The sequence below is a fragment of the Drosophila sechellia genome, chromosome 3L (genome assembly GCF_004382195.2).
Source record: "Drosophila sechellia strain sech25 chromosome 3L, ASM438219v1, whole genome shotgun sequence".
Taxonomy (NCBI): Eukaryota; Metazoa; Arthropoda; class Insecta; order Diptera; family Drosophilidae; genus Drosophila; species Drosophila sechellia.
In genome coordinates this window covers 6,003,112-6,029,132 of record NC_045951.1, presented here as the reverse complement: position 1 = coordinate 6,029,132, position 26,021 = coordinate 6,003,112, and the positions used below count along the sequence as shown (strand labels likewise).

Below are 26,021 nucleotides of genomic sequence, written 5' to 3'. Positions count from 1 at the left end.
TTTAGTGGAAATTTAGTTCCTTAACCCTAGAGCAACAACGATTCATTCGCACATTCACTCGCGCACACGTAAAATATTTAGCTGGGGGTTGGTTTCTATTCATTCTGGTTATGGCTTACGGGTTTATTTCGCTAAGTACCTATGAATAAAATTCGCTGCAAATTCAATTGCTGCCTGCTTTTCGTTTCGATTTTTGTTTTTGGATCTTTTCTGGTGGTTCTGGTTACAAGTTTTGCCATTGCATTTACAGTAAAAACGTGGCCTGTTCGCCGCTCTTCATGTCCAGATAATCGTACAGAGCCCGCTCGTTGGCCCCATAGTTGCCAGCGTGTCCTGGAAGTCCGGAGTGGGCGGGATGACCGTGATGGTGGTACGGTGGCATATTTTCGCCAGCGGGCGTTGCAGCCGGCGGCGAAGGACCTGCGCCCATCGTCAGCCCGAACTTCTCCAAGTGGCATCATTTGAGCAGCGTCGGCAGGCTGCTGTTCATTAGCCGGTTGCCTACTACCAGTGAATTGAGCGTTGAGTTACCACCGCCCACGCCCACTCCGACCCCCACGCCCATTCCGGCCACACTGAGTCCGCCAATTGTCCCAAATCCGGCACTGGCATGAGCCGGTGTCGCCGTCAATGTGGCCGTGGCAATATTGAGGTTGTTGCTCACACTGGACGACCCACCGCTGGTGGACACATGGGATCCGTTCAGGTTGCCATTGCTTCCGAAACCACTCATGACCGTACCACCACCGCCACCGCCTCCGCCACCAGCTCCACTGCTGGTGGTGCTGCTCGAGGTAGAGCCCACACCGGTGGACACACCGGAGGCACCTCCGCCACTTGCACCGCCCACTCCGCCGATGCTCACGCCCGTCGAGGCCGTGCCGCCGCCAATGCCCGAGGCACTGGCGATGGCGTTGCTCTCATATTAGAAGGCGCCACCGGACGATGATGGTCATGCGTAGTGGGGATAGCTGCTCAGGTGGGGCGCCACGTGGGAGGGAGTCACGTGGCTCATCGAGTGCGGCTGGTAGAGATTCGTGGCCGGACTGCCCCAGTTGCCCCACGAGGCGGCCGACGGGAAGATCGAGGCTGTGAAGGAATAGAGATAACACATATAATTTCTAGATCAATATTTTCTGTTTTCGCTTTTAGGAACATGAATCTATTTAGGTATCTAAGTATATAAATGTGCACTTGTAAACGCATTTTTTGTTAGTTAGTTAGCTTATTTTATACATTTCCTATAAGTATGCATATTCTAATTAACTCTAAATTGGACATCATTTATGATCACTGATTCTGATTCACACGTATTGAAGCTATAATTTTGATTTAAAGGCACCTGAGTTTCCCTAAATGGATTTAACAAAACGAATGCTTACCCGAGGATGAGGTCATGCCATGGTGCGGACTCATGAACGAGCTGAGCTTGGCGCTGTGGTGATATGGTGTCATGAACAAGTCGCTCTGGTACTTGTAGGTGGGATCGCTGGCCGCCGGCTGAGTGGCAGCTGCCAGGCCTTGGAAATCGAATTTGTACGCATACCGCTTGCCGTGCACCTTGGTCATTATGTTTTTGTCGTAGTAGTACCTAAATGGGAAAGTAGAAAAAACAGGTTTAAATACAAACGTTTTCTATACCCATTAAACTTAAGTTTAATGTTTGGAAGTGCAATTCTCACAATTTCCACAATAATCTTTCATAAATCAATAATTCAAACTTATAATTTTTTTTTACTTATAATTATTATTTAATTATTTAATACTCTTACATATTTAGTAATAAAATTAAACTTCAGCTTGAACTAACAACCCCAGTGGAACTACTTCTTCTGCAGCTCGTTTCTATGATCTCCATGTGGGAAAGTCAAACAAAAGCTGAGATGAACTGGGTTGTGTGCCTCCCCTCGGATGGACAGTAAATAATTACAGAATAATGCTCGCTTTATGCGTTTTAAGTTAATTTGCTGACATTAAGCGATTTTAGTGCCGCTCCCCAGACGCAGCTCCCTTTTTCTGATTCTGCAATTAAATGGCAACGCCTTGTGCACAAACGCAAATAGAAGTAGAAATTTTAGCGAGGGGTGAAATTATGTGGGCGGGCAGACGTCCAAGAAATCCGAGCGAAATTTGTTTACATTCGAGGGTTAGCCAGCGATTTCTTTTCATTAACTTTGGATATTTGCTCAGTCAGCAGGACTGTGGTCCGTATAAAGAACATTCGAACGGCAATTTAAATTTTCCTTTCCTCCTGGATATTGTGCGTTTATTGTTACGCTTTAAAATGTCCACAGCTTCCGCCTGACAAGTGAACAAAAAAATGTTGCAAATAAATTACAAAGAGTTGCAGGCAAAGCAAACATTTCAATGCATCAATGTAAATTGCCATAATGCGTGCAGTTGGGTTCTTTCTCTCTTATTTTTCCATTTTGCACCGTCCATAAATTATGCCAATTACGGCCATAAATTAAAAGCAGCAAAAACAAAAGCCTGACGGCAAAATTCAAAAGAGTAAAAGCTGAAAAAAAGATAGTCCTGAATGCCGCTGCTCCTTGCACAGACAATCAAAGCCAATCAATGACTGATGAGCTAAGGACAAAGGAGCACAATCAGAGAGCAAGGATAACTGCATGGAGAGAAAAGGATTAAAGTAAACCCATTTCGAGGATTGGCCAGACCAACAAAAGGGCAGCTGGCTGTGAATAAACATGTCAAATGAAGCATTAAAGCACTTGTCCTTGCTCTGCGCTTGTGTGGGTGCATTGGGTGTCTTGTGTGGGTATATGGTGTGTGTGTGCAAAGGATACCCGAGCTGAGTGTTAATTTACACACCCACACACTCTCGCATTTCTGAGCAAACATGAAAGCCAACGGCGATGATGTCTCTTGTGTTCAATTGAGTTGAAATGCGCAAAAAGAACAGACATGTTGAGGCTTCCTGCACATCAAAAAGGATTCCTACACCGCCCCACCCCTCGTCCTGCCATTGTTGTTGCGTGATTTTTCTACACTTTTTACATTTTATTTACATGTGTGTGCGGAGCATGTTGCAAATTGGCTGTCAGGACTTTTCCACTTGAATTCGCATCATTGGCACTCGCCTGATTGCGAGTGACAGTTTCAAGGAGCCGGCTAAAAGGGTTCGCCATTCAGGATTAGGCTAACTCTCCATGTCCTGGCCATGTTTATTCAGCCAATTGACCGTTGCACAAATAGTTTGTGCATATGGTTTGTGTTTCGTCAAATATTGGAGCTCCAGATTTCGAAATCGAATTACGTTTCTCTGCAATTAGATTGCGAATTTATTGGATTTTTGATTACATTCCATTTCGGGCCTGGCGAACAATTTATGATTGAGTTTCTGTGTAGACCTGGCCACGCCCACACAATCAAGTGAGCGAAAGACTTGGCCAGCAAGTGGATTAGCTTGTTTTTTGGGTGATTTTCTGGATCTTTAGCCATCAAAGCGGCTAATCAGTGCAGTGCAGGGACAAATCATTTACTGATGAGCCAAATAGCAAATTGCACACATGCTCGCATTTCGACGACGGTACAGATACTGGTTAATTAGGGAATACTTCAGTGCACAAGGAAAACATCCCCATGGCTGGGCTGAAAGTAATCCGAAATCAAACTTTTTTCTATATGAAAACGTTTCTGAATTTTTCGTTTAATTTTTCCTACACACGATGTCACATATTTTAAATACGAAACAATAATGGTTGGTTAAAGAAAAAGTTTACTAATAAACTAAATGGTAGGAACAGTATTCCATTGACATTGGTTCAAGAGTATTTTATACAGCTAAGTTCTTTATACAACTGAATATATGTTAATACTACAAATAAATTAAATTTTGAAATAAATAAAATGTTATTCAGAACTCACCTCAAGGCGCGACTGAGCTTGTCGTAGTTCATGTTGGGCTTGGACTTCCTCTCGCCCCAGCGGCGGGCGACCTCGTCGGGATCGGTGAGCTTGAACTCGCCGTTGGTGCCCTCCCAGGTGATGCAGCTGGCGTTGTTGGAGTCCGAGAGCAGCTCCAGGAGGAACTGCCACAGCTGGATCTGGCCAGAGCCTGGAATGGGGGGAATTTGAGAAACGAGCCCAGTGATTCGTAGGTATTGAGACATTTAATATGGGTATTTTTGGGGCCTGCCTAAATGTCCATCAAAAGAGCATATCCTTTTGGCGTTTTTGGGGCCTAAATTAACTACGGCTGCGGGGATGTGGCCAAAATGTAAGCATTTTGTGGCATGCAAAGGACCCATAAGGCATTTCCTGCCCAGTTCGCTGGCTAGGGAACCGAAACGCAATCCAAGAACCCCCCAAAAGTGGCTCTCCCCACTCCCAATAAATAACTGAGACCACGGGGGTAATCTATGACGCTTGCCTCAAATTATTGTAAGAGAAGTGTAGCGCAGCGGAAATGGCATTGCATGTAAGTGTAATGGAAGTGGCATGGAGCAGCTCCTCCGGGAAGCCAAAGAGATATTATGGCTAGCACTTTCACTGGAAGGAGCCATGCTGGGAATTTAAATTGGCTGAAGAGAAGTAGTTATAAAATGGGTTTTTGAAACTGCATTTAAAGAAATGTAAATTTAACAACTCAAGAGAACAGTGTTTTTGCTTCATGAAGTAGAGGTTCAATCGTATTTTGTTATTGGTTCCTTGAAATGTGACTCCCGCCTTATGTATTCAGCTATTTAAACTTTGACTTTATGTCGTAACTCCACTCGCTCAGCTTTCCACATTTCTTATTGTGCGTGATAAAACATTTATAGAATTATGATTGTATATTGTGCGCTGAATTTGCTACGCATTCGACGCAGACATCATAAATCGCTTAATCATTTGGCAATTAGGCCGTGGAAGCCAAAAGGACGACTAAGGGACAACAATCGCTCCTTTCTCCCACTCTATTCGCTGTCAGGCGGAATACAAAAAAAGGACACAGGGTGGTTGGGCGAACTTGAGCTGAGAAAAAAGGGAAAAGGACCTTTTGCAGGGTGGCTCAGCGCTGCTCATGTGTGAGAACGTCATGAATATTGCGTTAATTGCAAATCATGGCCAAGTGAATGTGTTAAGTGCCAACACGACGATTCTCCGCCGACTGACGATGATGAATGATAATTCTTGGCTGTTTAGAAGACACCGAGTCCATGGAAAACTGGGCGTGGCTCCTTGGGCAATTGACACGCTATTAGCAGCCAACAAAAGCTAACGAAAAAACTAATTGGTCGAGGGGAGCCCCAGTGTTTTAATTGCCCGCCAAGGAGTGCCAGCGAGGCGTTAAAGTTTTTGATCCCGAAAAAATGTTAATTAAATAAGGAGAAAATGTATGTTAAGTCGGAAGCAATTAGTCCCACCAGTTCTTTGATCTCCGCACATTTTCGCGTTGTTTTCATAATTAAGAAAACTCCAGTTCGTTGCTGGCCGGCTTATTTAATTATGCAGCAACTAACTAAGGCAATCTCGTGTTTTCCTTTTTTATCACTCTTCGGGTCCTGCAAATACTCGTATGCACATGCATATGCACATGCACATATGCAAATGAGTGTGGCATGTCAAGTGTTGGCCAGCTGGCCGGACCTGGCTAACAAAGCGGTTCCGTGTCGAGAGGAAGCCATAATTAATCAAAAACAGCATTTTTGCCACCCAAAAAGCGAAAGCGCACCATGCACCATTCACGTTTCGGTAGTATTTGTGGGTTTTTCTCAGTGAGCTTTTGCGCTCAACTTCAAGTTGAAGTTTATAGCCAACTCTTGGCAACGGCCTAAACCAAAACCGCACAACAAACAATCGAAAGAGAGAGAGAGAAACAATAGGGTAGACAGAGAGAGCACGTCGCCTGAGCTGGATTCGTGTAAATGTCGCGCCGGAAAATGTTGGGCGTCTGGGTTTTTATGCTAATTCCGTTCGAGCGCCATGTTTCGATGGCGCAAAAGTGGGTGGAGGTGGAGGTGGTGCGGTGCGGTGGTGGTGCCAGTACACTGGGGATAATGGCAACGGTGGGTGGAGCCACCATAATGGCGGCGTCAAAAGCTTGCCCCAGCGCAGGATCAATAGGAGTTATTGATTTTGCCTGGCAACTGGTCAGAGGCATTGAATCCGACCATTTTGAAAGTGACTTTCGTTTCAGCGAAAATGTAGTAAAAAGCTATGGAAGAGTTTAAGAAAGTGGCATTGGCTTTCCTTAGCATTCAATGCACCCTTAACATTCGAATTTAAGGATATATGTACGAACTTTTTTAGGGATAAATACAATATATTGATAAAAATGATTGAGATATATATAATATATATATATATATTTTTATGGTCACCACAATGGTATCCTCATTTACTTCCGATAAATAGTATTGCACGACGTTCTGTCAGCCTGGGAAAACGTGTTTGGATGATACGAAATTAGTTAGCTATAGTCTTAATGAATCGAATCACTGTTTCTCATGGCCATTTATGCCAAACGGATTTGTGAGAAAAAGAACACTTCCATTGACCAATTTATCAAATCCATAAGGGAAACGCCCACCGTCGAAACCCTTTGACGGAGCCTTTCTCGGCAACTCGCAACTCTTTTTAATGGATTTTTGCCGGATTTCAGTCAGGGCGCGTGCCCAGAAAACAGACAATTCCCAAGCAGTGAATGAAACGAAAAGTCGGAGCTGCAAAAAACAATTGCCAGGACACGCCCCCCACACACACACTCGCATAAAGCGATGCAATAAATTTCGGAAAACACCTTTCGCATAAATTAGAAAACTGCACCCCGAAAATGGTCGGAGGGAGCCCGCCAGAAGGGGTTAAACTCGCATGCAATGGGTTAATTTGTTAGGGTCGCCAGTCTGGGCAATGACTAAGTCGAATCTCGGCCAGAAATTGATATGATAATGAACTGGCCCAAGTGTTTTCGTTTTTTTTTTTGGGGTTGGAGCACAGTGGCCGCGTGGCAGTCGCGGGAAAACGCGGAAAATCGGGGTAAACTAATCGCGGCACCTGCATCTTTATGCTTTTGTGATTTCCACTCACCTGAGCTGGCCAGTCTGCTGCTGGTGGGTCCGAACATTTGATATGGATCTGCGGAGAGGGTGGAAAGCAAATGGAAATGGAAAGCGTGGCATTAGTACCGGTTCTTTATGCAAATATCTTAATGAAGGGTGCTGCCGACCATTCATATGGCAAATACAAAGGCAAGTTTTAGTTTCCGTTGACGAAATGAAATGCATTACCAGAAAACTGTGCAAAGCCTTTACAACATAGGTATGTGTATATTTTTATATGTTTTGCATATACATATGTGTGCATGCATATGCTTCATTTGCGCGCATTTGTCGAGTGCACTTGCACACACACTCACACTCGAAATATCCATTTCACTTATTATCCGGCGCGAGATTCCTGCTCGCTGTGTAAGTGTGTGCTTGTGTGTATGCGTGTATGCGACACTCGGAAAAAAGATGCACTATAAACTTGAAATCTCTATAAGTATTATATAAATATCTCCTTATTGAGTTTGCCACAGAAAACACTTTTGTTGTGTGTCTTTCCTACTTTCTAGCAACTTCAAGGCATGTAATTTGTATTTTATTAAAATAAATTTTAAAGTGTACGCCTTCTTCAATTTTTTCTGTGTGTTGCAGTAGCTAAAAAGTAAGAAAGGTTACTCTGATTGCAACGAGACCGACACCAGACATATAGCACAATTGTCCGTAATTCGCATCATCTAGCCGGAGTCCTCCGCCGCTCCTTGGCTTGTTTTATATGAGTATTTTTGTGTTTTTTTTTTCGCCTTTTGAGTCCTGTGTCCTGGCCATTGTTTTGCCAACAGTTTCTTCGGTTCCAGCTTTGTTCTCTCAACAGCTCAACAGCTTTAATGTCCCGAAAAAGCGAAAAAACTGCCCCCCGACTGGCACGCGTCTTATTCAACCACGGCCGTCAAATTTGACAGCAACAAAAGCCAAGCCAAGTGCGTCTGGGTCTGCGGATCGCCTCCCCCTACCCATGTCCTTCGTCCTTCGTCCTGCCTCCAGTCCCTCATCACCCTCTAATTGAGAATCCTTTATGGCAGTTTCAATTGTTTCCATTACGCTTCAATTCCACCGCTCGGCACTTTTGTTTCCATTACCATTTCCATTGCTCAAGTGGCGTATTTAAGGTTTTGATTCTGCGACAGTATTTGCTCGATTTCTGTTTCGGTTTCAGTTTCGGTTTCGCTCTCAAAGCATTCGAAATGAATTTTAAAGCTGTAGGGTAGCAGGACGGAAAAAAGGACTCACAGCCCACAGGACTCAAGTGGCACTTGCAGCGTGCAGGCGATACACAATGCCCAAACTTTATTAGTGTTGGCCAACAGTATTCGATGCGAATTTTGAGCCACACACGCTTTTTTTTCGAGATCTGTCCTGCTGGCTGTTTATGTTGGTTTTAAGACTTAACAATGCGGCACGTGGGCTGAAGCATCTGCACTTCATAACTTTTATGTTTATTTGAGATTCAAGGGGGGAAAGGTATATACTTGATATAAACAGAACGAAGTTTCTTAATAAAATGTTTAAATATTTCCAAATATGGCTAATTGTTTTTTTTTATATATTTTTATCACATTGCCTCTTGTATGTTTATGCACCTAATTAACTTAGTCTAGATATTCGGAATACTCACCAGGTTGCCGTAGTTGTGAGTGCGGATCATGTTTGATGCCCAGGGCGTTCGAGCTGTAACCTGCAAGCGAAGGCATTGGAAAAGCGCGTTTGAGTTCATTCAAATTGTTAAATTAAAAACCTGCCGGCCCTGTCAGTTAACACTCTCAGTCGAACAATCAAAGGCAATTGTCAACTCAACCGCAACACAAACATTATCTCTGCGCTGCCATCAAAGAGCCCAACTGAATGAGCCTGGAATGGGGATGCCCGTGGGCAGGACAACTGTGACATGAACATCGCAGGATCTCCTCTGGCCTGCTCGTAATGGAATATGATTGCAAAGAGTGAAAACAATGCCGCTGGCATTTCAATTTGCAATCTCGGCGCGTTCAAGTTGTGTGGCAAACTTCACGCTTCGTACTCGAATAAAATTAAAGCCGCAGTTGATTTTCTGGGTGGTTCTTGCACCGCCCGCTGTTGTTTTCGTTGTCACTTATTGTGCTTAAAAAAGCAGCCACAACGAACACTTTTCATATGACATTTTTGGTTTTGCGCTTTGCGTGGCCACTCAACTGCGAAGAGGACAAAAGGCGACCGATTGCAGCAGCAGCGGGAGGTGGTTGGGTTGGATTTTGTGGTATAGATGGGTGGCGCGGTGGCTAGATGGATCGGTGGTGGTGCAGGTCCCAGCAGCCACAAATGGAGTTCAGCACAAACTCTGTGGGTCTGCACAATTTCGATGTCATCAATGGCCAGCAGCTAAATGCGCTCAGCCAAGCTGAAATTCTGTCTCTCTCGGAGTGTGAAAAATATCTCGGAATTCTGAGATTTAAAACCGCTCGAGGCGTCGGTCCTTTTTGACATTTGCGGGAGTGGGTGTCAGAGAACAATATAATTTCAATTAGTGTGTGCCATAACTAGCCTAATAGCGCTTAACCCCTCTGCTCGCTTCACTAACCATTCAACGAGTCGCAACCCCACGAACACGTGTAGTCCACACCTTTTTTCAGTCCTTTATCTATAAGCCCCTAACCGAAATGACTGTCAATATTCCATTGATGGCTTGTTGATTTGCTTGAATACGTCTATCAGACGCACATTTTGCATGGCTCACTGGTTTCGGTTCGGTTCGGTTCGTGTGAATTTCCATCACTTTTGGTTTCGAACTCGATGTCATGTGTGTGTTTTGCATATTTAATGTTTATATGCGCTTCTTGAGTGCCTGCCTTGTGGTAGATAATTTGCTGAAATTTCGGGCTTGTCACCCAACTTTCTGAGTATATTTTATTGCAATTTGCGAGCATTGAAACTTTGCAAATTAGACATGTTTTTTAGGATTTATTGCCATAAGTTGTTAAGACGAAGTTTGGTCCGGTGGAATGAAAAATGTAATTGCATATGTAAGGATACATATGGCAAAGGAAAAAGTTTGAAGGACTGGCATAAAGGAGTGCTTTAAGTGGTAAACTTAACAGAATGAATGGGATATGAGTATCAAACTTATATTCATTTATTTTAAATATGAATACTATTGCTGATAGAATGCATAAAGAAAGTTTTTTTAATAACTTGATAAGCTTTGAAAGTAAATAAATTTTTGTTAAAAATAGCGTTCATATTTTATGTTATTATATGCAACGTTTTATTTGTCACTGTATAGACAAAATACTGCTTTTGCATATGGCACCTTTTTCTATGATTCTTGATTTCTTTTTCTGTAGATTATACCCTGCAATTCCCATATCTTTTGGCCATCATTTTAGTTTTTACATTAATCACTCGGTTGCAACTCACCTTGCGATTGTGTCGAACTGTGGGAGCCCCACGACGATTTGTACGAGGAATCTGGAAAAGAGGAAAACCACAGGTTTAGTAAACTGCAAGAAGTCATAAGTTAGAGTCATGAAAGTGCGATCCATCAGTCAACCGACGGCAGTATCTTAGGGGGATAGCTTGGTGTAATTACTTGGATTCCAGGTGGCCGACGGTCGGGCTGCCTCACACACCGCCCACTCACCTGCGAAGAGCATCGAGAAGTTGCTGAAGCTGCCCGTGGAGCGTGACAAGTAATCGGCGGAGGACTTGATGTCCAGCATTGTGGCCGCCGTCGGTTGGGTATTCGGTTGCTTGTTCCGTTCCACACCTCTGACGCGCACACACACAAACACCAATTAGTTGGGATTTCAAATTCAAATTCGAATTCAAATTGCTTTTGGTCTTTGTCCTTGTCGCACTCTCTGTGTTTTCCTGTTTCTTTTTTTTGGCAAGCGGTAAATTGGTCGCCGGAGGCCGGAAACTAATAACACGGAGACGGAGACGTCGCCAAGTGGTGTCCGCAATTGAATTTGTTTAAAAAAAGGCAAACGGGCAAATGGGCAGCGGTGGAGCAGCGACGCGCAGCGGAACAGGAAAAGGAACGGGAAAGGGAAAAGTGACGATCGGAACCGGTTACCGTTTACCGGACACCTCGACTTCCGCCCGAACTTTCCAATGCACTTTTCGACCTGCCTGCCGTTCGCGTGTCCAACTGATTTATATGTGTCAATGTCCCCGCACGTATACGTGATATTTTTTCAGCACTTGTACTGTTTCTGCTTGTATTTGTAGTTGTATATGTGTGGGTAGGCCCAGCGAGAATCGCGTAAATCACTGAGAAGGACTAAGAAAGGATGCTCCTGGCTAGGACTATCGAGCTTGAGCACTGACACCGGATTGCGTCCGATCTGTGGCACGGCAGCGTAACAATTGATTTCACTCCGTCGTCAAATCGCGCATATCCTGCCTTGCGTCCTGCCATCGTCCTGCCTCCAACCCTTAGCGAGGTTTTTGTGGCCATTTGGGGGGTAGCTGGTGGTTGGTCGCCTGGGTGGGCGGTGGTGGGTGGTGCGCTGCCTGCTGCCCGGGTATGTATCTATCTGTCTGGGTTGGTCTGCTTGCGATATGTGTGGCTGCCTCAGTCGCTGCCGCTGCTGCCAGTGCTGCTTCTGCGTTGCAGGATATACTTAGGGTTTTAATCCACAGCCACCCCCTCGACTGGCGTCCACCAATCAGCAGTGAGTGGAGGTGTGGCCTAGCGAAAGCTTTGCACCGTTAAGCTTTTTGCAAATGGCAGAGGCACCAAGAGAATTGCCAGATTTTCATATATCAAACCCACTTTCTAACGATCTCTATGGGTTTTGAGTTTCAAATGTAAAGTCCTGAGCTTTTCAAGTTGATTGCTACTCTCGCTCTGCGACGCTCTCTTCCAGTAGGAGGTTACCATTTCCACTTGACTAAGGACATGCCGCAGGACCCCTGACTCCGTCTCTTTTTGGCCGCGCACTAGTGCTGTCTCTCTTGCGAGCCACTCAATGCAGCCGCTGCTGCCGCCGCTCGTGCTGCTCCTGCGGCAGAGCTTCCAGAAGTGGCATCGCCTTTTTAGTGGGTGACACGAAGCAACAAGGACGGATGTATTATCCACTTCCTTTTTCCTTCCACCAAACACAAGGATATTACCGTTTCGTCGTTCGCCTACAACGGCACCACCCCTCCCACAGTGCCTTCCACCCAGAAAAGGGGAGGTGGCATTGGGTGGCCGGGTAGCTGGGTGGTTTTGGGTGGCAGGCGAAAAACAATGCGCGAGAAGTTGGAGCTGCCTGGCTTACGTAGGAGAAATCAACAATAGTTGATTGTGAAAGGCTTTGACTGCTTGGCGGTTGGGGTCAGGTGGGTTAGAGGCGTCAAATGGGTGGTTGGGCTGTTCAGGGTGGTGCACATGCGTTGGCGTCGACGTCAACTTCGCTGCAGCTGCTCAAGTGCAATTGTGGCACTCGCCTCCGCCTCCTTTACCAAAAATCTCCTTCGTTTTCTTGTTGCCCCACGAAGCAGGCAACAGAAAATGACAGACACACACCAAAACTTTTACACACACACACACACAACCGATACCAGGACACACACACACCCACACCAGCTGACAAACTCATCCACACAGCTGCCTTTTGGGCTGGCTTAATTAATTTTTGAATTCCCATTGAAATTGTTTTTGCCCAGCTTTTGCCGCTGGCCATGCGAGCCCCTTCCTTGCGTATCCTTGTGTATCCTCGTGGGCGGCCGGGCTAATTCATAGGCGTCAACGAACAAATTGTAGTTCCTCACACACACACAGAAACAGGCAAAAAGCTTAGCTAGCTTCCTTTTTTATTATGTTCTGGGCTTTCCTCTTTTAAATAACCCTACAATACACAAACTCATAAGCAATGACTTAATAGATAAAAAAAAGGATAAAAGGATGTTATAATTACATTATAACAAATACAATTTTTCGGTTGCTCTTTGTGGTATGAGTAAACCATATTCAACTGCCTGACCATTTCCCTGCACCACTATTTAATTTTAGTTAAAAACAAATTTCGCTTTTCAAACACGCACACATCCACACCCACATGTATGTGCTAGCACTCAAAGGAAAAGTTTGGCAAGTCAAGGCAACTACCGATGTGTGGGTGTGCTAGTTTGTGACTCTGCATGTGTGTTGTTGGTGTTTGTGTGCGTTTCTTTGACACGCAGTTATTTAATAAACGTTGCTGGAGGGAAAGCCCCCTATTCCCACCCACAAAAAGGACTCATGTTGTGTGTGTGAGTGATAATGGCATCTAAAATGGCTAAATAGCAATTTGCTGTTCTCCGCCAGAGGAAAAGCAAGTTTCACTTGGCTCAAAATGTTTGCTCTGCCAAAGCGAGGAAAAAGAAAAAGCTCTTTTTGTCCTCCGGTAGATCCTATGTGGCTGTAAGTGTGTGTGAGTAATTCTTAGCTTGGCTTAACATTTTAATTGCATTCATTATGTAATTTCATTTTCACGCTTTTGGGCGAAAAACTTTAAATTAATTTCTTTTGTTTTGCGATTTCCGCCATTTTGCGCCGCCGTAACTTTTCCGCCCCGCCCAAATTGCGGTTCCCTGAGTTCGCCCACCCGGTCCCGCCCACAAGTCAAGTGTTCCAAGTTAACTTTAAGCCACAACACACTGGCCTGGACCGTTTGACTGTCTTCAGCTTGATTTCGTCACCCGCCACCCACTAATTCCACTGCCCCATCAGCACAATCATTGCATCAGGCGCCTGACCATTTGTTTTGTGTATGCAGCCAAAATATTCAACGAAGCGTCAAGACAAACATGACGACAGCGCCTACACTCTCAGAAAAGTGCAGAAAAAAACGAAATAAGTTATTTATCAATACAAAATCCTCCTAAAATGCTCAAGATGTTCTATGCTTTCTATCCAAATTAAAGAGTTTAAGGCTAGGGTTCTTACAAATATAAATCTTTAATTACAAAATATACATAATATAATATTGGTTTCAATTTCCCTATATCTGAGTATAAAGTCCACTGAAATCTTTTAAATCTTGTATAATGTTTTATAGCTATTTTTCTTGAAGTGCATTGAGGACAGGCAGCATATTGTCTCAGCCAACCACCCACGGCAGTTAATAAGAAACGCAATCAGCGCCGCGATTTGTTTTCTCAAGCTCGACGGGAGAAAGGGAGAAGGAAAGGGACAGAGATAGAAGCAGAGACAGAGATAGAGTCCTGCTAATATTTATGCGCCTTGCAAGGCTGAAAACACTGAAATGGCCCTGCCTACAATAACAACTGGAAGTCAGGCACGTGGCCATTAATGACGTATGAATGATGTAACACGCGATGGAGACTTTGACGCGGCACGTGGCCAGCGGCCTGCGAGGCATGACAGGCCAAAAGATGCCCCCCCTGCCGACGATCCTTGTTCTCCTGGCTGGTCTTTAATGTCCTGACTGGAACCACCGCCTTTGCCACGGATTGCTCACTTTGCCCGCGGCGAATTTTGACTGGCGCTGTGCATTTGGTTATTGCCAAAATGCGTATTGTTGTAATCGGCATAAGAATAATAAAAATACAATACACCCATTATTATTGCGCCATCGCTGTGCTGGTCCAATATTTGGTAATCAAATGGGCGGCAACGGCGGCGCATAAATCAGTTTCGCATTGGCAGCTCAAATGATTTTTATTGAGAATGCGTTGAGAGGGTTAAGTGGTTATAAAATGAGTTCAAAGTTGAGCAAGAGAATGTATATAACTTTAGGGTTCTTTGTGATTTTCTTTTCTAAAAATATAGTAATATTTTTTACGCTGCTCCTAATCATTGTCTTTAACCTTAATTGCTGAAGTTGACCACTCTAGCTTGCCTTTGTTCACACCTATTACACCCCAACTTATCAGCTTATCAAGTGCACCAGATCTTAATGACTCGCCGAAAGTTGTTCCCACAAAAAAAAGGAAACAATGTCGCCTAGGAATGCACACAAACACAGCGAACACGCCAAATCAAACAAACCCTAAAACACAGCCACAAATAAAAGTGAAAATTGTAATAAAAACAAATTACGGACACGAAGAATAACGGGAGGGCCAAAGGAAGTTCCCACAGCGACATATTGAAGGTGTCCTCGTGGCTGTCTATCTAAACAATGCCGCCAATAATTGCGCGATTGGTAGGGAGCAGGGGGTGGTGTGCGGCGGAAAAAAGGGGGAAGGTGCAAGGTGACATGGATGGAGGGTGCGGGGTCATGGGCTCGACTCCGATTACCACCGTTTGACTTTCTCAGATAATTGCAAGCGCTCGCTATCCACGATCTTTTTTATGCCGAATATCCTTGAATGAAAAGGGTATGCTGTTTTTCAGGATATTTATGTATCATATGTAACCATATATAGCTTAGGCTCTTCAATCTAAGATGTTTTTACGAAATAGTCGAGTAAATAAACCCATAAACACTTTAAAGGATTCACGTACCAAAAGTGGAATCTTAATGCTGTTAAAATAACAAAGCTGACCAAATTGTTAAAATTCTCGTAAGGTACATGGTATACCCTATTCGATACACTCAATCGAAAAGCAGCGATTTTGAATTCATATCTTTTTTGATTTCTTCTAAACTGAAAGCTAGCATATTCACACGGCACACCCCTGAGCGTGCACTTTGAACCCCGGCTGCCAGCAACCAGTTACCAGTTCCCTGTGCCCCTCACCCCGCGCCACTTAAGAGCCAATGACAACAAACAGCAAACAAACAATTAACATTCAGAATGTAAAAAGGGGTTGGAGGAACGTCGGTTCACGTGCCCGTCGAGCTATAAATTACCGTGGTTTGACTCCCAGCGACCCTCGCTGTCAATTGATAACGCGGATTGACTTTTTGGCGGGTCAAGGGTTTCGGTGCTCCGGGTCTCACGGTCTCACGTGAGTTGTGTCACTTGAGATAAAAGCACGGCCAGTGCCGAGGTGGCGGCCATAAATTCAGCGAGCTCATAAATTCAATTGACAACTAAATTGCGGAGCGCTGGCTACCGAGACCGGAGACGCTTCGACACAGCCACCTCCGGCTCCGGGTGCACTGCGTTTCCGCCGTAGAGCTAGGAGCTGGGATCTGAGAGCTGGGAGCTCGGAGCTGGGCGGTAGCCACCTTCGCCTGGAGGTGCCCGCTTCTAAAACTTTCAAGTGCGCCAACGCTTTTCCATTTTCCTTTCGGCCGCCCATTGGTTTTGCGCTCTTCCTTTTGGCTTCAAGCATACATATTTATATATATGTATATATTTATTTTCCTCTTCTGATATACCATGTCGGAAGCGGGTCATTTCCAGCGGCATAAATCACAAAGAGCAGCGGACTTTGGTGGCGGAAGCCAACCTGTTGAGTCCTTTGACACTTTTCTATTTCATAATTGTGCCGCGCGTTTTTTAATTATTTTTGTAAAGTTTTTCGCTTTGGCAATAGGCAAATTTGTTTGCCTATCTATCGCCGATCAATAAGGGGAGTACAAAAACTAAATTAGCCAAACATTTTCCAGCTTGTTGCCGTCATCTTTACGTTGGGCCGCGGTGGGTAGTTTTGTGGCAACAATGGCTTGATTTATGAACGACTCGTGCCAAAATCTTTCCCTGGGGAGGGTAATGACTTGAATCGGCAGTTAAGTGAACCGCGAAAAGGGCCATGAATAAAAATATTTGGACATCAATAGGCGCACACATGAGCGGACAATAGGGCATGGGAACCAAAAAGTTTTCCAGGCCAAGTTCGCCGTTTTCCTTCTCAACAAATATGCGCATTTTGTTATTTTTTTTGTGCCCCGCCATTTCGTTTTTCGCAACAACATTCATAAATGCTAGTGAATAAATTTGAGCGCAAGCGTCAGTCCGCGAAGCTGTCAAAAAGGACTTCAACGTCCTTTTTGGCGCCAGTTGGCACAGCAGCGATTTCAATTTATTTTCACAGCCTGAAACAATTACGGCCAGCAAAAAAATAAAGAATAAACTGTGCGCAAATGAAATCAGAAATTAAATTTCAAGTGAGCAAAACATACGGCGCAGGACGAAATGATGGCTATGGAAACACGGCGAAAGGACGCAATGTGGCGCCCACTTGTGGGCGGCAAAGGCCAAGGGGTGGCAGCCACCCGCTGGCCGCGATGATGAGGGGCGATGTGGGGGTTGGGCCAGCCTGCTGGTAGATTATGTGATTATGATTAGAGACCAGCTCGTCGGGTGAACCACCAGCAAACAAACAATCCTGCGACAGATGATGATAGACATTGGAAAATAGGATTTTAAAGAACTTGAAATGCCATTAATATATGATCATAAAGGGTATACTCCTAGGAGGTGAAACAACAATTTGGCAACAATGTTCACTAATCAGTGAGTACTTGTTAATTAAAATATATAAAATTTACAATAGGGAGAAAGAAAATACATTTTTCTGAAGTTGAGCTCAAAAGAACTGACTCATTAAAAAGCCGATCTAAGATATAACGTCCTAAATAATCATAAGCACAAAATACAACATAATTGATTACATTCAACAGTCCATAAATCAACAAACATATCTAGAATCAGGCCAATAAAACAATAAATAAAGCCTATTGCTACTCGATGAGTTTAACGATGCCGTGCTGCCGCTCTGCACCCTTTCCCATTATTCACACCTAACCGCTCAATTGTCTGTGCCGAAGGAATCCCACACAGGGCACCCCTCCCAACCAATCTGTGGATACAGATACTTCATAGAGCACTACCATAGGGTATCTACCACGCTGTCAGAGGAGCGTGCGCTCTAATGCGCTTCACATAACATTTTGATCATTTTATGATCTGTCGATTAGCCTCATTGTAGACAGGATGTCTGGATGCCCTCGGGGGTTGTCCTGCCGAGTGAAGTGTGCTCGAGGAGCGTGTGACTAACACGCTCTAACAGGATTAGCGCTGAAGAGCACTTAAGAGTCAAATTATCAACGGGCAGTCACAGATTCATTGGCGAATGTTGTGACTGTTGCGTTTTGTATGTTTACAGTGGGCAGGAACAAAGGGATATCAACATAAGGTCCTGCCAATTGTTTGCCAACTTTCCCACTGCCAAATGAACTCAATTGCTGTTCCCAGAGGGACCATCCACAAAAGGCTCACAAGTCCAGATTACGCGCATTAGTCAAGCTTAAGGCATTAAGTCAAGTGAGCAATTGAGTGATCAAAATACTTCCGAAGGGATTCAAAAGTTCGTGGGAAATGTTATAATTATATTAATTATGAAAATGGAAATTTAGTTATCCAGATGTAAATGTATCATTTATTTTGAACAGAACAGACATATTTTGTTTAATATTGTAATATTTGTATTTGTTTGTAAAGAAAACAACTATTGTCCAATAATTAAATCAAAATAATAATTAAATCAAAGAAAACTGTAAAATACACAATTATAATTTCTTTCTGTCAATCTTCCAATCTCTCTCAATATCATCCAAATAATACTATTAAATACGAATTTATTGAAAAAGAGATTTAAACATTTAAAGAATTCTGCCATAGAACTCATTGCAAAATACAATCCAGTAAAATATAAAAAAAACCGCCTGATAAATGTTCATATAGCATTAAGGATATATGTATATTGATATTCCTTTAAATTTCATTTCCTGCACCCCCCGTGCAGGAAACACCCCTGCAAAGGACATTTCACCCCTGCCGCACACAAGCGCCACCTTTTATGCGAACGATGGCACTTTCTATGCCACCATCAGGTTGCTGTCCTGACTGAAAGCTGTTAAAAGCTCAAAGGACACTTTTGACATAATCACAGTATTGAACTTACACAGTGCAGAGCCGCCGCCTCCTGATGCCGATGCCCCTCCTCCGGTGCTGCTCTTGCTGCCGCTGATCCTGCCCTGCTGATGGTCGCTGACGGAGGACGAGGACGAGGGCGCCGACGCATGCGAGGATGTGGTGGCGCAGTCCAGCGTGGATTTATCTGCAAGACGGACGACCAAACAAAAGGATATTTTAATTGCCAGGCAGCGAAAATTTGCACACTCAGCACGGCACGCTTTGCCTTTAGCCACGGAAAGGAATCGAAAAAAAAAGTGAAAAAGTAAACGGAGCGCTGGGACTCATAAATCTCGGCATAGATAATTGTCATCACAACTAGCGACTGGTTTATTTATGGCTCGAATTATGGTTTTTATTCCGCCCTCCACCCTGCGAAAACGTCACGCAACGTCGCTCGCCTTCACCCCATTCCGAAATGCTGACAGATCCTGTGAACCGCAAAGGACATAATCGCGAGGGTTGTCACTTCACAGACCAGCAATGGAGATGTTTAATTGCCGTAAATCTTTGTTTGATGTAAACAACAATAAGCCAGTCGTCAGCAAGGAAAAAATTGCCAGAGGAATTTGCTACGCTTTCAATTGAAATGTCAAGCCGGAAGTGATACGAGTCCATGATAATGATAGCCATGAAGATGATGGGAATCGGTTCCCATCATATGAGCTGTCTCAACACGGGCTGTATCATAATATGTACTCATTTCTTTAAATAAATAAAAACAAATTTAAGTTTTACAAGCACTGATAAAAGGATGCATACGTTGTACTCTTACATTTAATTTAAGATAGTAAACTTATATCCAAATTTTTTGTTCTGTAAGTCTCTCTTGCACATTTTCAAAATTCAAGTTTAAATCTTAAATATATACATACTTCCGTATTGCAATATATGTTGGTATCTTTATTATTCTTGAGTTGTCTGCAAAGTGTAATTATTTTTTATGCGCCTCTGTGAGTCAAACGTCTTTTGAGCAAAAAATAATGAGTTACGCATGACAAAATCTTTTCATGGCGAAGCCGAAGCGGCAAAAACTCAGCTACAACTTGACATCGACCACAGAAAGAGACAGCCAGTGAAAAGATGAAAGAGACGGGGGAGTTGCGGAGCAGAAGGCTGGCTAAAAAGGATTCGTTTCATATTTGCTTGAGCGCGTCGAGTTGAGATGCGAAAAAAGATGAGTTGGGCGGCCATTTTGTATCTATTATTGCGAGGGAAAAATGCCGAAGAGGTCCCTTGTAAAGGAAAAAGTCCTTAAATTTGCGATTAAAGTAAAAGTAAGATAAGGTAAATTTGTACAAAAATTATTATTCTTCCAATTGATCCAAGTTTTTTCATAAAGTGCTCGTCCTTCAGCAAAAAAAAAAAAAAAAAACACTACAAGCCTTGTCAGACTTCTCTAATTGAAAACGAAGCAGAAACAGGACATAAATTTGCCAAAAAAAAGATAGCAAGAAGGAATGAAGTTTCTTATAGAAATAAATGGACATGGACAACTTGACGGTCGGAGGCGGCATAACAAACTCTTGCCAGGCACGCGATGAAATGGTTCGGTTTTTGATGTTTCTATCAAAACCTGGCAAGGACCGCAAACAGTCAACAGCAACCGGCTTTGGTCGGCATTATAAGCCACATCCGTTCGCCCGGCTTAAATTGATAAATATGTAACCTAGCCAAGCCAACAAAAAAAATAAAAACCAGCCATGAAAATATCAGAGGAATAGAAACCGACCCCGGGAGACCTCATCGTTTATATGGATAATTCAATTTAAATTTTTTTGCCCAATTTTTTCGCTTCTTATTGTTGGTGATACAACGAGCAGAATTATGTACATGGCTGGTCGCGGTTTTTAGCCGTTGTTTTGGCCATTAAATGTTACGGCCCTGGACATATTTGGTGGTTGGTCAACTGGGAAGGGCAATTGGCGGGAGTGGCCATTGGCCAACATATGCTGCATGGATGTGTTTAAATAAATACGCGAAATTTGCCACTTTTGTGGCACAACATTTTCGGCAGCTTTTTTCTCGGCTTGGGTCCGTTTTGCCTTGGCCGGAAGCGCAGGATTTGTTTTTCCGCCATTTCGTTGACAGTTTTGTGCTAGACAATTGCGAGAAGGTCAGTGGGTTGGTGCACTACAAAGTATTACGCGTTCGTTTTGTTGCATAAATCATTTATATAACGACCATATTTGTTAAGAAAGAATATAAGAATGAAAATATAATAATTTTTGAGAAATTACAGATAAATGTAAAATTACAGAAAATTTAGGCATAACATCTATATCATCTAATTAAATGCGTTATTTTATTTAATATAAATATAATTTAAATTATTTGAAAAACATGACAGTAGAGATTGCCCCCTATTTTAAAAACGTCTACTATTTTTATATAATTATATAATTAAAATATTTGTTTCTTTCGATGTATAATCTATAGCTTCTGCCACATTAACTTCACTTACCTGCCCTGACTTTGTGCTCCACATGCGAGGAGCTGGACGCTGTTAGCGATGAAAGTGCTGGAGCCGCACTCACCGCATCCAGAGTTCCGGACGTGACCTGTCCGGCGCTGGACGTGATGACGCCGTGCTGGGTGACTGCAGGAGAGCACCCGGATGGCGGCTGCAGAGTGTCCAATCGGTGTCTCTGCACACCGTTCCCACTGCTGCTCAGCACTCCAGCCGTACTGCTGCTAACCGCATTGTAATTGAGCACTCCGGACACGCCCACTCCGACATTGGGATTGTGTGGAAGGCCGAGGCAATTGCCGCCTCCGTTCCCGGACTGAACGGGCAGGGTGTCGAGGGAGTCCGTCAAACGCTGGCTCGAGTAGATGTCGCTGTGGTTGGAAAACATAAATATATATTTAATCCTATAATATTAAATAATGTAAACAAGCCAAGAATTCTTGTAAAGTAAGATATCCAAGTTAAGTGGTTTATATAATTTTATTTAGTGAAAAATAGTTATCTCAAGATGTAACTCACCTAAAGGCACTGCTGGCCCCGAAAAAACTGCTGCGATCCTGCAGCGCCGCTTTGGCCTTCTCCACACTCTGCTTCAGCTGCTCGAAGGTGGACTGATGGAAGCGGTACGAGGTCCAGTCCGGCGAGCACTGTCCGAGTGCAAGGCACTCCTCTGTCTTCACCTGGGCGAGAGTAGGTGGCGATACCCTCTTCAGGTCCAGCGCCGTCTGATACGAACAGGAGTTCTCGTACATGGCGCACGCCTGGGGAGCCTCGATGGGTGGCTGTTGGCTGAACAAGGGATTCCACTTGACTCTGTTGTAGAAAATGAAAGAACAAATTGTTTTTATAGTACTTATAAAACTGCAAAAATTCCAAATGAAAATGAATATAAATGAATATTTAGTTGTTATAAATTACTAAAACTTTAGATAGGTATTCGTACACCATTGTGCTCTATTGGTAGTCAAACCAGAACTTTTAATTGCTTTAAAATCCAAGTACGCTCCATCACTCACCTCATGGCAAATTGCAGAGTGAGATATTAATAAATCATAACGCCTGGTCCACAATTAAATACTGCAATTTTAGAATGCCTTTCGGGCCAAACAATCGCTCTAATTGCCATGGCCCCAACACGTTAAGCTAGCTACCCCAAAGCCCCCCGATGTTCTGGCATAATTAATAGTGGCTACTTTGGAGCTGTGGAGCTAGTGTTCCCTTAGATATAAGCACGACGTGCATAATTATCTTGCTCGTTATTTATTGTGTGTACAGTCCCGCTTTTTGCACTGGGCCAACGTTGCGTATGAGCGTTGTACTATGCGTGGGTGGCGGCCATTTGAGCGTGGCTCTCTAATGTCCAGCTGGTCGAAGCTGGGGAAGGCCAACCATTGTTTACTGGCCCTTTTCGGCCAGTCTGCAGTTAGCACACACAGGGGGCATGGAAATTTTTGCACTCTGCCCTCGTCGGAAGTTGCTGAATTTTGATTTATGCCAACGAAATTTATGCCATACAAAGTGCGACTTGTCCTGTCTCTGGCTTAAAGTACACCGAGCATACCCGAAATGAAAACTGAAACTGAAACCCCAGCAGCTTTAAGTTCGCCGGGAGGAGTAAATAGATTTCGTTATCGAAACGGTCGCATCTACAGAACATCATCAACTTTGCGCCTTGTCAGACATTATAAACGGCCTGCACACGCCTCATTTATTATTTATTATTTGTACTCAGGCCGAGTGGCTGCTTTTGCATGTAGGCAAATTTCACCAGCGAACATTAGCAGGCAGACATTTTATTTTTTGTATTCTGGTATCCTTGTATTCCCCAAGTTATCACAATCGCTGAGCGAACGCGCGCACACCGGAAATACGAGCGGGATGCCAGGATGTCGGTCTGCAGATGGGCTGAATGCTCGTCCCGTTCTGCAGCGCGTGCTGAGTCCTTTGAATACCACTTGGTATCGCTGTGATTGCCGAGTTTATGCTCTTCGACAGCTGTTAATGGTGTAATCCCCTTGTTGGACGAGAGATCCTTTAATTAAGAGGCCACACGTTTGGCTGCTCTTTAATGGTTTGTAAGATTTTTATGCGATTTTCGGAAATTAGGATTTTTGAATGCTTGCACAGCCGACTGGCTGATGAAACTGTGGTGCTGTTTAATTGTCGAGCTTTTACCCAATGATGCTGTTGATCTGCTCTTTTTGCTGGTTTATGAATACTTCCGTTTTAAGTCTGCTAATTCGATTAGCAAAAACATATGCTACACAATTATCTGATAATGGCGGGGGAGCTTTTTAGGGTTTGAATAACTGTCGTTAATTAGAAATTAAAAAGAACCATCGTATCCAAAAGCTCAATTCTCTATTTAAATGGATTTAATTTATCAGATCAGAATGTTTCATAATTTACAACTATCATAGAAATACGAAAGAAATTTTATTAAATTTTAAAGTCTATTAATTTTCTATTATCTATTCGTTGATGACATCAGTTTATAATGATCTATACTTATACATTTTTTTATAATTCTTACTATTTTTATGCATTTGATATATTTCTGCTAGAGATTTTCCACTATTTTCGTAAGTGTTGCGGACCTCGATTTATTTGTTATTGTTGTATGTTCCACAAAAACAAACTAAAGCATTTAAGCTAAAGAGTTTGTTTTCAATTTGTAAGTAATATTGAACCGTTACGATGAAATCTTTATTCAACTTCAAGTTTAAACACAGCATTAATAAAATATTACGTATTTCGTACCCCGCCGGACTTTTAATTCAAGTTGATCATTACGAAATGTATCCCTAACTCACCTCAGGATTGTGCCTGTATGTGCAATAAAGTTTATCCAAAAATAAGTCTCCTCTTTGACTATCTCTTAGAGTTCCGTCGGGACAACTTAAGTTACAACTTAGTAATGGTAAACACTTCACAATCGTTGGGAATCGGTGCAGTTAATCACTCACTCAAGTGCGTACAAATTGCCGACCGGAAATGAAATTATTGTCAAAATGGCGACGGATATGCGACAAGTGAACGCGACAGCGACGCGCCACGCAAATGACGGTTTTGTTTGCAGCCAAAGTTTCGTAGTCCTGGAGCGGATATGCAAGGAAATTTGTCACTGCAAGGACGATGACGGCGACGACCACCAAGCCAACTGGACACCGACGGCAGTGGGTTCCTTGGGCATTTCTCAATGTCTTTTCGCACAGGTGCAGGTGCACAAAAGGTGGGCGGTGGGTGGCGAGGGGTGAGAGGTTCGCAACGAAAGCGGAACGAAAATGAAATCAAAAAGCGAAATTTCTATAATTTCCGCACAAAAATTTCCGCGACACACTGGCAGGACACATGTGTGTGTCCTTGTCTGTTTCTTTTTCGTGCGCTGCCACGCCCACAGCCAGCAACAAGCTGGGCGTATGTGTCCAAGTTTTCCGCACTGCTTGCCGTGTGTAAGTGTACAAGTGTGTGCCGTGTGTGTGCTTTGTGTTTTTTGTGGTTTTTGTGCCTTCGCTTGCCGCTTGTGCTGACCAAGAAAGGTTCGCTAGTTTGGTCCTTGTCCCGGGAATATTGACGACGTGTGACCGACGAATCTAAACCGCAAAGTACCGCTATTATGTCGTCCGCGACGTGTTGCACTTGGTAGCGCGCACTCCAAGTTAATGTGGCGGCCAGATCATCCCGTCCAGTCCACGCTCAAAGATGGCGACACACTCCTCCCACAAGCGGTGGCTCTGTGTGGCAGGGGAACTGGGCGCTATCACTGAGGATGTGTCACCCCATCGTCCTGCGTTCCTGCGGTGGCTAATGCGCAGGCGCGCTCTCCGCACCACAACCCCATCCACCGCCCACTTTGCCGCTGCTCTGTTATCTGCCGCTGTCATCGGCTGCTGGTGGGCGGAGCCAACTCTGTGCCATCGGGGATGTTGATGTTGCTGTGGATGTGGATGCTCCTGCCTTTCACCTGGTCCTTTGCTCCGCGTTCTTGGGGCATCATTAGTGCTGCCGAAGAGAGAAGACCCCATTTTGGGCGGAAGTGCGTATGAGCAATATTTTAACAATGGCGTTTAAAACAGTTAAAGAGCGTGTGCTGGTGTGCGAGGCCATTAGGACCTTAGTTTTGCGGTGGCTTTAAGGCCCGCAGATAAGCCTCGCATAATAACATTTTAATTTCGAGCAGCAGTGGCCACAAAAGACGCCCCAAGATACCCAGATGCCCCTGCTGCCTGCCAAAAAGGATATAATTAACATGCCAGCTGCTGCAGAGCACACACACATGTGCTAAATGACGTCTAGATAAGCGGCGAGCCTGGTGACATGATTTAAGGTCCTGGATGGGGCAGGATAATTTGCGATAAGCGGCTTTGGGGGTGATTAATTTGCCAGCTTAAGTTGTGGAATGTCTTCGAAATGTCTTCAGCTCTCAATTTAAAATAATGAGCTCATGTACAGCATGTATTTAATATTTAAAATTGGCTTTCAGCAACGAAAAGTTGGTGAAAGCCAATTAAACAAAATCGTAATTTAAAAATTACTTACACCCATATAAAAACAAAAACAGGTTTTTTAAAACAACAACTAGAATTATATATTTTTAAAAAGTTCAAAATCATTTTCAGGATAACGAAATGTAACGGTTATGTGAGCTTACCAGCAGCTTATCTTTAAAGCTTGTAGAGCTTTTAGTAAATCAACAAACCCTAATTGCTTTCGAATAAATCCTTCAA

General features: G+C 43.7%; 1 protein-coding gene across 3 annotated transcripts; it reads right to left on the bottom strand.

Moving 5' to 3' along the window:
* Positions 1-938: 938 nt before the first annotated feature.
* On the bottom strand, positions 939-24,264 carry LOC6620842 (DNA-binding protein D-ETS-3). 3 transcript variants are annotated; one of them, XM_032718308.1, is made up of 10 exons: positions 24,108-24,264; positions 21,814-22,107; positions 21,289-21,665; positions 18,814-18,969; positions 10,440-10,490; positions 8,665-8,724; positions 7,033-7,080; positions 3,889-4,078; positions 1,383-1,591; positions 939-1,089 (listed from the first exon to the last, which is right to left on the bottom strand). In XM_032718308.1, the coding sequence occupies exons 2-10, from the start codon at positions 22,044-22,046 to the stop codon at positions 953-955; spliced, it is 1,461 nt and encodes a 486-aa protein (XP_032574199.1). In that variant the 5' UTR covers positions 22,047-22,107; positions 24,108-24,264; the 3' UTR covers positions 939-952. The 3 variants fall into 3 exon arrangements, with proteins under 3 accessions (XP_032574199.1, XP_032574197.1, XP_032574198.1); XM_032718306.1 differs by lacking the exons at positions 18,814-18,969; positions 21,289-21,665; positions 21,814-22,107; positions 24,108-24,264 and adding an exon at positions 10,612-11,403; XM_032718307.1 differs by lacking the exons at positions 18,814-18,969; positions 21,289-21,665; positions 21,814-22,107; positions 24,108-24,264 and adding an exon at positions 10,663-11,402.
* Positions 24,265-26,021: the final 1,757 nt, after the last annotated feature.